Source organism: Pleurodeles waltl, chromosome 10 (assembly GCF_031143425.1).
Source record: "Pleurodeles waltl isolate 20211129_DDA chromosome 10, aPleWal1.hap1.20221129, whole genome shotgun sequence".
In the NCBI taxonomy this organism is placed as follows: Eukaryota; Metazoa; Chordata; class Amphibia; order Caudata; family Salamandridae; genus Pleurodeles; species Pleurodeles waltl.
This window is the reverse complement of record NC_090449.1, coordinates 755,850,727-755,864,036: the sequence shown is the minus strand read 5'-3', so window position 1 is coordinate 755,864,036 and position 13,310 is coordinate 755,850,727. Positions and strand designations below refer to the sequence as shown.

The following is a 13,310-nucleotide window of genomic DNA, read 5'->3' as shown; positions in this document are numbered from 1 at the left end:
TGCAGTTTATCATTTGAAACAATTACTTAACAGGTGTTCTTTCACAAATAAATTGTACAGCCCATCATAATCATTTACACCACTGCCATGAATCCAACCATCCAGTGTTTTAACTGAGTAGTCAACAAAATCAACCCATGTCTGTCTCGAGGATTTTTGAGCCCCCCTGAACCTAATCCTGTACTCAGTTGAGAATCCAAAGCCCACAATCAGGGTAGCCTTCATGAGGTCATAGGATTCTGCATCTTTTCCAGAGAGTGTGAGGAGTCTATCCCTACACTTTCCAGTGAACATTTCCCAAAGGAGAGCACCCCAGTGAGATCTGTTTACTTTTCTGGTTGCACAAGCCCTCTCAAAAGCTGTGAACCATTTGGTGATGTCATCACCATCTTCATATTTAGGTACAATCCCTTTTGGGATTTTCAACATGTCTGGAGAATCTCTGACCCTATTTATGTTGCTGCCACCATTGATGGGATCTAGGCCCATCTCTTGTCTTTCCCTTTCTATGGCTAGGAGCTGTCTCTCTAAAGCCAATCTTTTGACCATCCTGGCTAACTGGAGGTCATCTTCATTGAGGCTGCCCTCAATGCTTCCAGAGTTGCTGGACCCTCCTGTGAGAGAAGCAGCATCTCTGACTATCACTTGTGGAGACAGGGTTTGAGAGACCCTGGGCTCCCTATCTAGGACTGGAGGTGGGAAATCCTCCACATCACTAGGGTCACCCTCTGTGAGGGCATCATCAGAGGGGTTGTTTTTAGCAAACTCTGCCAAAAGCTCCTAGAGCTGTACTTTGGTAGGGTTTGAACCAGTTTTAATCTTTTTGATTTTGCAGAGAGACCTTAACTCAGACATCCTAAGATGCAGGTAAGGGGTGAGGTTGAGTTCCATCACAATCTCTTCTGCAGCAGACATTATGTTTCTAAAAGTTGGAATACTTTTTAAGAATCTAAAACTATCTCTAAAACTTAATTAAAACTTTTACAGAACTTTTAAACTCTAAAAGAAATGCTAACAGGGACTAACACAAGGCCCTAGCAGGACTTTTTAAAAATTTAGAAAAATAGCTCAAATTTCCAAAATCAGTTTCTAATGACAATTTTTGGAATTTATTAGTGTGATCAGGTATTGGCCGAGTAGTCCAGCAAACGCAAAGTCTTGTACTCCACCGCCGATCCACCAATGTAGGAAGTTTGCTCTGTATGTACTATTTCAAAGTAATAAATAGCATGCACAGAGTCCAAGGGTTCTCCTTAGAGGTAAGATAGTGGCAAAAAGAGATAATTCTAATGCTCTATTTTGTGGTAGTGTGGTCGAGCAGTAGGCTTATCAGAGGGTAGTGTTAAACATTTGTTGTACACACACAGGCAATAAATGAGGAACACACACTCAATGACAATTCCAGGCCAATAGGTTTTTGTATAGAAAAATATATTTTCTTAGTTTATTTTAAGAACCACAGGTTCAAGATTTACAAGTAATACTTCAAATGAAAGGTATTTCATTTAGGAAATTTAAGAACTTTGAATTAGCAAAATAGCATGTACAGTTTTCGCAAAAATGGCAATAAGCTATTTTTAAACTAGACAGTGCAATTTTCAACAGTTCCTGGGGGAGGTAAGTGTTTGTTAGTTTTGCAGGTAAGTAAAGCACCTACAGGGTTCAAAGTTGGGTCCAAGGTAGCCCACTGTCGGGGGTTCAGGGCAACCCTAAAGTTACCACACCAGCAGCTCAGGGCCGGTCAGGTGCAGAGGTCAAAGTGGTGCCCACAACACATAGGCTTCAATGGAGAAGGGGGTGCCCCGGTTCCAGTCTGCCAGCAGGTAAGTACCCGCGTCTTCGGAGGGCAGACCAGGGGGGTTTTGTAGGGCACCGGGGGGTACACAAGTCAGCACAAAAAGTACACCCTCAGCGGCACGGCGGCCGCCGGGTGCAGTGTGCAAACAGGCATCGGGTTTGCAATAGGTTTCAATGGGAGACCCAGGGGTCTCTTCAGCGAAGCAGGCAGGCAAGTGGGGGGGGGGGGGGGGGGGCTCCTCGGGGTAGCCACCACCTGGGCAAGGGAGAGGCCCACCTGGGGGTTGCTTCTGCACTGAGGTCGGATCCTTCAGGTCCTGGGGGCTGCGGGTGCAGTGTCTTTACCAGGCGTCGGGTTCTTAGAAACAGGCAGTCGCGGTCAGGGGGAGCCTCTGGATTCCCTCTGCAGGCGTCGGTGTGGGGGCTCAGGGGGGTCAACTCTGGCTACTCACGGGCTTGCAGTCGCCGGGGAGTCCTCCCTGTAGTGTTGTTTCTCCGCAGGCCGAGCCGGGGGCGTTGGATGCAGAGTGCAAAGTCTCACGCTTCCGGCGGGAAACGTGTTGTCTTTAAAAGTTGCTTCTTTGTTGCAAAGATGTTTCTTCTTTGGAGGAGAGCCGCTGTCCTCTGGAGTTCTTGGTCCTTTTAGATGCAGGGTAGTCCTCTGAGGCTTCAGAGGTCGCTGGACCCTGTGGAACGCATCGCTGTTGCAGTTTTTGAAGTGGGGAGACAGGCCGGTAGAGCTGGGGCCAAAGCAGTTGGTGTCTCCGTCTTCTCTGCAGGGCTTTCAGGTCAGCAGTCCTTCTTCGTCTTAGGTTGCAGGAATCTATCTTGCTAGGTTCTGGTAGCCCCTAAATACTCAATGTAGGGGTGTGTTTAGGTCTGGGGGGTTAGTAGCCAATGGCTACTAGCCCTGAGGGTGGCTACACCCTCTTTGTGCCTCCTCCCTGTGGGGAGGGGGGCACATCCCTAATCCTATTGGGGGAATCCTCCATCTGCAAGATGGAGGATTTCTAAAAGTCCGTCACCTCAGCTCAGGACACCTTAGGGGCTGTCCTGACTGGCCAGTGACGACTCCTTGTTTTTCTCATTATCTCCTCTGGCCTTGCCGCCAAAAGTGGGGCCGTGGCCAGAGGGGGCGGGCAACTCCACTAGCTGGAGTGCTGTAACAAAGGGGGTGAGCATTTGAGGCTCACCGCCAGGTGTTACAGTGCCTGCAGGGGGAGGTGAGAAGCACCTCCACCCAGTACAGGCTTTGTTACTAGCCACAGAGTGACGAAGGCACTCTCCCCATGTGGCCAGCAACATGTCTGGTGTGTGGCAGGCTGCTAAAACCAGTCAGCCCACACTGGAAGTCAGGTATGGTTTCAGGGGGCATCTCTAAGATGCCCTCTGAGGTGTATTTCACAATAAAATGTACACTGGCATCAGTGTGCATTTATTGTGCTGAGAAGTTTGATACCAAACTTCCCAGTTTTCAGTTTAGCCATTAGGGTGCTGTGGAGTTCGTGTTTGACAGACTCCCAGACCATATACTCTTATGGCTACCCTGCACTTACAATGTCAAAGGTTTTGCTTAGACACTGTAGGGGCATAGTGCTCATGCACATATGCCCTCACCTATGGTATAGTGCACCCTGCCTTAGGGCTGTAAGGCCTGCTAGAGGGGTGACTTATCTATGACATAGGCAGTGTGAGGTTGGCATGGCACCCTGAGGGGAGTGCCTTATCGACTGAGTCATTTTCTCCCCACCAGCACACACAAGCTGGCAAGCAGTGTGTCTGTGCTGAGTGAGGGGTCCCCAGGGTGGCATAAGACATGCTGCAGCCCTTAGAGACCTTCCCTGGCATCAGGGCCCTTGGTACCAGGGGTACCAGTTACAAGGGACTTACCTGGGTGCCAGGGTGTGCCAATTGTGGAAACAAAGGTACAGGTTTAGGGAAAGAACACTGGTGCTGGGGCCTGGTTAGCAGGCCTCAGCACACTTTCAAATCATAACTTGGCATCAGCAAAGGCAAAATGTCAGGGGGTAACCATGCCAAGGAGGCATTTCCTTACACCTGTGGTATAGTGCACCCTGCCTTAGGGCTGTAAGGCCTGCTAGAGGGGTGACTTACCTATGCCATAGGCAGTGAGAGGTGGGTATGGCACTTTGAGGGGAGTGCCATGTCGACTGAGTCATTTTCTCCCCACCAGCACACACAAGCTGTGAGGCAGTGTGCATGTGCTAAGTGAGGGGTCCCCATGGTGGCATAAGACATGCTGCAGCCCTTAGAAACCTTCCCTGGCAACAGGGCCCTTGGTACCAGGGGTACCATTTACAAGGGACTTATCTGTGTGCCAGGGCTGTGCCAATTGTGTGTACAGAGGTACAGTTTACGGAATGAACACTGGTGCTGGGGCCTGGTTAGCAGGGTCCCAGCACACTTTCAGTCATAACTGGCATCAACAAAAGGCAAAAACTTAGGGGTTAACCATGTCAAAAAAGGCATTTCCTTATTGTACGAAAGTACCATCTTGCCTGGCATGTTACCACCATTTTTCACTGTATATATGTTGTTTTAGTTGTATGTGTCACTGGGACCCTGCTAGTCAGGGCCCCAGTGCTCATAAGTGTGCCTGAATGTGTTACCTGTGTTATGACTGTCTCACTGAGGCTCTGCTATCCAGAACCTCAGTGGTTATGCTCTCTCATTTCTTTCAAATTGTCACTAATAGGCTAGTGACCAATTTTACCAATTTACATTGGCTTACTGGAACACCCTTATAATTCCCTAGTATATGGTACTGAGGTACCCAGGGTATTGGGGTTCCAGGAGATCCCTATGGGCTGCAGCATTTCTTTTGCCACCCATAGGGAGCTCTGACAATTCTTACACAGGCCTGCCACTGCAGCCTGAGTGAAATAACGTCCACGTTATTTCACAGCCATTTTACACTGCACTTAAGTAACTTATAAGTCACCTATATGTTTAACCTTTACCTGGTAAAGGTTGGGTGCTAAGTTACTTAGTGTGTGGGCACCCTGGCACTAGCCAAGGTGCCCCCACATTGTTCAGGGCCAATTCCCCAGACTTTGTGAGTGCAGGGACACCATTACACGCGGTCACTACATATAGGTCACTACCTATGTGGAGCTTCACAATGGTAACTCCGAATATGGCCATGTAACATGTCTAAGATCATGGAATTGCCCCCTCTGTGCCATCCTGGCATTGTTGGTGCAATCCCATGATCCCACGGGTCTCTAGCACAGACCCTGGCACTGCCAAACTGCCTTTCCAGGGGTTTCACTGCAGCTGCTGCTGCTGCCAACCCCTCAGACAGGTTTCTGCCCTCCTGGGGTCCAGCCAGGCTTGGCCCAGGATGGCAGAACAAAGGACTTCCTCTGAGAGAGGGTGTTACACCCTCTCCCTTTGGAAAATGGTGTGAAGGCAGGGGAGGAGTAGCCTCCCCCAGCCTCTGGAAATGCTTTCATGGGCACACATGGTGCCCATTTCTGCATAAGCCAGTCTACACCGGTTCAGGGACCCCTCAGCCCTGCTCTGGCGCGAAACTGGACAAAGGGAAGGGGAGTGACTACTCCCCTGACCTGCACCTCTCCTGGGAGGTGCCCAGAGCTCCTCCAGTGTGCTCCAGACCTCTGCCATCTTGGAAACAGAGGTGCTGCTGGCACACTGGACTGCTCTGAGTGGCCAGGGCCAGCAGGTGATGTCAGAGACTCCTTCTGATAGGCTAGCAACACCTGGAGGAGCCTATCTTCTCTCCTAAGTAGCCAAACCCTCTTTTCTGGCTGTTTAGGGTCTCTGTTTTGGGTATTTCCTTAGATAACGAATGCAAGAGCTCATCTGAGTTCCTCTGCATCTCTCTCTTCACCTTCTGCCAAGGAATCGACTGCTGACCGCGCTGGAAGCCTGCAAAACTGCAACAAAGTAGCAAAGACGACTACTGCAACTCTGTAACGCTGATCCTGCCACCTTCTCAACTGCTTTCCTGGTGGTGCATGCTGTGGGGGTAGTCTGCCTCCTCTCTGCACTAGAAGCTCAGAAGAAATCTCCCGTGGGTCGACGGAATCGTCCCCTTGCTACCGCAGGCACCAAAGAACTGCATCACCGGTACCCTGGGTCTCCTCTCAGCACGACGAGCGAGGTCCCTTGAATCCAGCAACTCTGTCCAAGTGACTCCCACAGTCCAGTGACTCTTCAGTCCAAGTTTGGTGGAGGTAAGTCCTTGCCTCCCCACGCCAGACTGCATTGCTGGGAACAGCGACTTTTGCAGCTACTCCGGCCTCTGTGCACTTCCGGCGGAAATCCTTTGTGCACAGCCAAGCCTGGGTCCACGGCACTCTAACCTGCATTGCGCGACTTTCTAAGTTGTCCTCCGGCGACGTGGGACTCCTTTGTGCGACTTCGGGTGAGCACCGTTTCACTCCTCTTCGTAGTGCCTGTTCCGGCACTTCTGCGGGTGCTGCCTGCTTCTGAGAGGGCTCCTTCTCTTGCTCGACACCCCCTCTGTCCCCAGACGCATTTGGCGACATCCTGGTCCCTCCTGGGCCACAGCAGCATCCAAAAACGCTAACTGCACGATTTGCAGCTAGCAAGGCTTGTTGGCGGTCTTTCTTCAGGAAAACACTTCTGCACGACTCTCCACGACGTGAGGGATCCGTCCTCCAAAGGGCAAGTTCCTAGCCCTTGTCTTTCTTGCAGAAACCTCAGCTTCTACTGTCCAGTAGCAGCTTCTTTGCACCCACAGCTGGCATTTCCTGGGCATCTGCCCGTCTCCGACTTGCTTGTGACTTTTGGACTTGGTCCCCTTGTTCCACAGGTACCCTCGGCTGGAAATCCATTGTTGTTGCATTGCTGGTTTGTGTCTTTCCTGCAGAATTCCCCTATCACGACTTCTATGTCCTTTGGGGAACTTTAGTGCACTTTTCTCCTACTTTTCAGGGTCTTGGGGTGGGCTATTTTTCTAACCCTCACTGTTTTCTTACAGTCCCAGCGACCCTCTACAAGGTCACATAGGTTTGGGGTCCATTCGTGGTTCGCATTCCACTTTTGGAGTAAATGGTTTGTGTTGCCCCTATCCCTATGTGTCCCCATTGCATCCTATTGTAACTATACATTGTTTGCACTGTTTTCTAATACTATACTGCATATTTTTGGTATTGTGTACATATATCTTGTGTATATTTGCTATCCTCATACTGAGGGTACTCACTGAGATACTTTTGGCATATTGTCATAAAAATAAAGTACCTTTATTTTTAGTATATCTGTGTATTGTGTTTTCTTATGATATTGTGCATATGACACTAGTGGTACTGTATGAGCTTCACACGTCTCCTAGTTCAGCCTAAGCTGCTCTGCTAAGCTACCATTATCTATCAGCCTAAGCTGCTAGACACCCTATACACTAATAAGGGATAACTGGGCCTGGTGCAAGGTGTAAGTACCCCTAGGTACTCACTACAAGCCAGTCCAGCCTCCTACACTTATAGCCACCATGCCCCCAGAACAGATTTTATTATTTCTGCTTTGTTTGCAAACCAGCCAGGGGGCTTTGATGTAACAAAATGACGACTGAGGCAAAATGTTCAACTCTGAATCGCTAAACAGATTCCAGGTTCAGATTTGAAATTTGAAAGTCCCTGGATCTCATGAAGTTTCCCAGCTGCTGTATGAAATGGCTGTACTGACCCACTTCCACTGAAACCATGGTGGACTCGAGCTCAGGGGAGCGCGAGGGATGTAGTTGACATGGGTCCACGTCAACTCGGGCTGGCGGCAAATGGTGCAGTGGTTGCTTTGGGTATCTGGTTCGTTAACTGTAGTAGCTGCAATTGAGAGGGGCCTGCAAGCTGAGGCTGCAGGTAGACTTCAGGGAGCCCAGGAGGGGTGAAACCATGATGGATTAAGACTCTGGACATGTGGGGGACCTTGCTGGCACTAGAGGTCCACTCCCACTCGGGTTGGTGCTGGCAGGTGCAGTGGTAACTTGAGGTGTTGGCTCCTTGCTGTTCCGGAGGCTGCAGAGTCTTTTCTTTGGAGTTGGTTAGAGAGCAGGTTCTTGTTTGAAAGAAGGCAGTCCTCCCAGGTTTCTGGAGTTACAGCTGCAGGACGAGGCATCTTTTGGTGCTGAGTCAGGAGTGTAGACAGACCAATGGGGATGGTATTGAGTCAGCTACTCTTCTCTTTTGCTGGTGCGTCTCTTCTTTGTCCTTTTCTTCTTAGGTCATCAGGACCTGCGTTTTAGGTTTCAGCAGTGCCACTTAAATTCTCAATTTAGGGGTGTTACAGGGACTGCCAGGTGGTAGCCAATGGGCTGATCCCATTTAGAGGCGACTACACTCTTTCTATGACCACTTCCGATGGGAAGTGGGCATAACCCTAATCCTAGTGGCCTAATTCCTTCCAAACAAATATGGAGGAATTTAAAAAGTGGTGTCCACTTCACTTCAGCTTGTCCACTTTAGGGGTGGGACTGGCATGAAGTGGGCACTCCTCCAAATCTGCCTAATTTTCACACCTGTTCTTCCACCATAAGTGGAGTCAGGACAGGGTGTCGATTGTTTCCGCCATCTGGAGAGACCTGGGTCGCATTACAAAGGCAGCTAGGCTTTTGAAGCTTCCTGTCCTGGAATGTCCATCCTTCCTGGGTGAGGTGCTAACACCTCCACCCAGTGCAGACTTTTGTCTCTGGCCCTCAAGAGCACTGTCTCTCATCTTGTGGGGTCAAAAACATGGCTGAGGTGGCTGAACTGTATAGGATCAGTGAGTCAGCACACTAGTAGCTGGTAGGTTTTCAGGGGGGGACTTCTAAGGTGCCCTTTGGATTAATTTCTTATTAAATACCTCACTGGAATCATTGAGGGTTTATTAATCTGAGATGTTTGGTACCAACCATCCCTGGGTTCAGAGAAGCCATCATGTAGGTGGGAAACTCGTAGTGACCAGTGTCCAGCATATGTACCTAAAATGGCTTCCCTGTTCACTTATGTCTGTTGACGGAGACATAGCAGGGGCATATCTGCTCATGAATATATCCTCTCACATGTGTCCTGATGCACCCTGCTTTAGGGGGTGACTTCAACCTGTCCGTTGCAGTAGTAGGGGACCTGAAACACAAGGATGTGTGACAGGTCGTGTTTTTAATTTTACCTGCACCAACACATGCATCCTCAGTTGCTGCATTATGTGAGTTTCGTGAGAGTTACATGGGTGTGGCACAAGTAGTGCTGCAGCCCTCAGGGGCCTGCCTTAGAACTCTAGGCACCAGGGTACCATTTATTAGGGACTTACAGAGGGTGCTAAAGAGTGTGCCTGCTGTGGAGAACAACTGTGCAGTTTTGGGAAGAGCTCTGGCACTGGGGTCCTACTTAGCTGGGACCCAGTGCACTTTGTCTAAATCACATCAGGTACCAGGCAAAAAGTGGGGGCTAACCATGCCAAAAATGGTGCTTTTCTACAGCGGGGGAAAGAAACACATGAGGCAGGGAGCTGTAAAACATGCATTCTTGTAGAGTGCATAACCAACAAAACAAAAACAAAAAACTAGTTCCCAATGGATGGATAAGAGCCAGCTAATCAGAGATAGCAAACAGGCCATGCAGCTGGGTGTAACAAACACAAGATCAACATACTGGGACAAAGGAAGTTATTGAATAAGAGGCGAGCAAAGGAATGACTATGAAGGCAACAAATGCTAATGATGCGCCCCCCCAAAAAAAGTGTTTTTTTTTTAGAACCCATAATAGGTTTTTTACAGCCAAACAGCTTGCACTCTCTGGTAGGCTCAGCCTAATGTTACTCTACAAAGACTGTTTCATTGCTCCTTTGACATGAAGTTGAAGTAAACAAAAAAATAAAAAAACAAAATGGTCAAATATCTTTTAACTAGCTAATATGAGGGATTTAATAAGAACCTCCAAGATGAATGTGTTAAAAGCAGATGGTAGCAGTTAGTGTGCTTATTTGTGTGTGCAAATAAATTGCTCTTTTGTTCCTTCCTTAACTGCTGTGAATAAGCCTGTTTCTGGCAATGCTAGTGCACACCTAGTACCGTAGGACAAATTAAAGACATGCTTAGATTACATATCATTGTATTTATTGCCTTTGTAGAGGTCTCAAGAATGACAGTGGGAAGGTACTGCATTTGCCATTGGGGACATATTACGTCTTAAAGATGTACTGCAATCATCAAAGCACAAACAGTTGTGTTCAGTTCTGTGACCTTCTTGTAATGGTTTGTATTTCTTTTTCATTGATATTCTTACTCTTTCTTTTCTCTCGGAGTTTAATTTGTGTCTTAAAAGCATTATTATTCTTACATTAATTTTAATTTTGTTGCAGGTAACTGTCCCCCTAAGTCATCTCATCAATGCCTTCCACTCTTTAAAGAGCTCTGCTACTTCGGTCAGTACAGCTTCTCTTTCAAGCTTACAAAGAGATGTGTCTGAGATCGAAGCTCCAAGCAGTGAGGTTAGTTAAAGCTCCTCTGTTTTGTAAATCAGAACCACTTTCTTGATTATGATTACTGATAATACATTTTTGTGTAAAAATTTTACCCATGTTTATTTTCAGCCTGTACTTAATCTTAGAGACCTGGGGTTGTTGGAGTTGAAAACTGACCAGCTAAATGACCTCGTTGACAGACTGCTTCCTGGCATTTGTACAAAGACTAAAGAGAGCTCTTCCCGGTGGCACACATCTCACAGCTCTGCAGAGTCCTTCTTCGAAAATAAGCATGGTATGTAAGATATGCAGGTCTCGGCCTAGCATAGAAAGACCGAAAGCAGTATTGCGGGACCATCTATTGGTAACACATGCTAGAATTGCACGGCACACATCATGAACATTCTGCACATGCTACTGGAATGTTTTGATGCAGTGGCCACAAAGCGAGCATAGGAACCTGTAAAGGGTCAGACTCACCTTGGGAAAACATGCATTACTGCAGAGGACTCTCACTGCTACCCACCAAATCATATGGGTTTGTTTGCATTTGGTCTTTGTGTTGTACCACTGCCCCAGCACACACAAATGTGCAGATCAATGGCATTTCAATATGTACATAATTGCTAGTCTTCTTTTCTGTCTGAGGATGTCAGAGTCCCTTGCTATATACAAAAAGCTACAATGTGGCAGTGGAACTGGACATAATTGGTAGGGGGAGCGGGTAGGGCCCCTCTTTCATTTAACTAGGCTTATTCTCCCTGTGCTTGAGATATTTTATTCTTTATTTGTTGAGGTTCATCACACTTTCCGTCTTCAGTTTAAGTCAAATTTAAATGCCTTTAAGTGAGCTCTTAAGACTGAAACCCAAATATCTTGTAGATTCCACAATCAACTGAAGCAGAGTACGCAATTTCAGATTTTCAGTTTGGGCATGATAATCATGTATTTTTAAGATGTTAGACCTGCTGAGATTTCTTTGAAAACCCAGTGCCAGCTCTAAGTTTCTGAGTTCACTTATTGGGGATCTGAGTGAATCTTCACCTGTGTTAAGAGAACCTTATCTGCTAAGCGGCACATCTGTTGAGCCGTTTCTTCCGATGTTGTGCCATGTATGCATCAAGTTTGCCCAGATGTTTGCAGCTAGTAGTTCTGTAAGCAGGGCAAAACATGTGACGGTAAATTAATAGGCGCATGACCTAATCCAAACTATGGGAGAGCACCTTGCTGAATAGCTCAGCATCTGTCTTTAATAAAGTTATGGGTCTATGTGGTTTACAATTATTTTGGCTTTTTCCTGGGTTTTGGATTAACTACCTCTGTCACTATATTAGTTGTGCCCTTCTCACTTGTAAAGGAGTTAAGCCCTTCAGAACTTAAAAAATTGTGGCTCCAGCACATGCACAATTTGTCTCGCCACAGGTTGCTGTGAACACCACATAAAATGCACAAGTTTTGCTTACTTCCGACATCATCATGCTGACATCATCGAGCAGAATGGAAAATTTCCTAGCTATCACAACAGAAAGTTTCAATTCTATTAAGGACGCAGAGGAGATTAGTCAGATCTTTCTTCACTTTATTTTCAACCTTTAGCCATTAAACTTTGTAAATTGAATTAGTATTTAACTACATTTCCCAATCTGGGTATCCTTTATGAAACAGGAAGCCATCAATAAGTGATTATATACATGTAACGTATTAACCGTGTATTACTAAGCTTATTATATATCTTCTGCAGCAAGGGTAAGCATAAAGATACAATGCTGAAGGGTGTGACTTATCCTTGGCTTTGTGTCCTTAATAGGATTAAAACCTTCTGTTACGATACCTAGGACATTTTTTTTTTTGTGTCGGGACCAAAGGTGAGGATTAGGCTAGTTTAACGCTACTCCACCACAAATGATGCTGAATTAGGGATTGGTTTAAAGTAGAAACTCTTAAAGGTAGAATCCAAGGACCAGTCTGCTGTATTAAAAATGTTCTCTAAGCGGGTTCTCAAAGAAAAAGCCTTGGAGGCCATAACTCCTCTAACGTAGTGTGCCCTGAAACAGGAAGTTTCAATATTCGCTTCTTTCATGATCCATCTGACCTCCCTGGCAATGGGCAGCTCTATGAGATTTGGTGAGGGTGATGAGCTATTGCTTTTCACCCTGAAGACGGAGCTCCACCGTCATGGATTCGTAAGCATTAAATGCTCTTACCGCACACAATTTTAGAACATGTGGAAACAAAGAACAGGATACTAGTCTGGAATTATATTTCGTTTTTGGAAATATGAAAGGTCGCCCTCTCTGGAGTGAATACTCTACCTGTTATGTGCTGGGTTCTCACATCTGAGACTCTGCAGCAAGACACTACAAACAACAGTGTAGCTAATTTCTCTGACATTTGCTTTCCTGACAGGTACTTTTTTTTCGAAGCCCATGATTTGAATAGGTGTAAAACTTTATGGAATGTCAATAAAGTAGAGTATCTAGGTTCCAGAGGAAAAGACAGTCTAATGCCTCTCAGCTTGCTAACGAGAATATTTCCCTATCAGATGCCCATCAATTGGAGAGAGACCTGCTGAAATAGCCAACCTAAATTTGTTAATGGATCTGTACACCAAGCTGCTTGACACTAAAGAAGCAAGAAAATGTAGGATGTGGACAACAACCGCCCCCACAGGATCCAGCTGCCATTGAAGAACCCAACCATCGGGACCAGGCCGAGCGGTATCTCTTCTTCGTGCTGTCCACCCATGCTATGGCGAGCAATGAAAAAGCTTCCTGTGAAATGCCCAGGCCTTTTCAACATTCCAGGTAATCCTCCATCCCATGAGATGAAGGGACCCTGCTTGAACCAGGTGATGAGGATTCCACTGGGGATCTCAGAGAAGATCTGGATATAGGGGTAGAGGGATTGGAAGATCCCAAAAAAGTTTCAAATCTGGGTGGTCACTACTAGGTCTGTTGGCTGTCTCCTACCCAGGGTGGATCTTCACCAGGGTAGGAAACGCATACCCCTTCTCCCTGCTTCAGTCCTGGGGGAATACATTGGTTGCCACTGCATTGTGATCTGGC

The 13,310-nt window shown here is 47.0% G+C and overlaps 1 protein-coding gene across 1 annotated transcript in view; it reads left to right on the top strand.

Moving 5' to 3' along the window:
• YME1L1 (YME1 like 1 ATPase) overlaps positions 1-13,310 on the top strand; it is a 665,597-nt gene that overhangs the window by 46,651 nt on the left and 605,636 nt on the right. The window contains exons 2-3 of the mRNA XM_069211321.1: positions 10,144-10,272; positions 10,375-10,540. Of these exons, the coding sequence (XP_069067422.1) occupies positions 10,144-10,272; positions 10,375-10,540 (295 nt within the window). The remainder of the gene's footprint in view (positions 1-10,143; positions 10,273-10,374; positions 10,541-13,310) is intronic.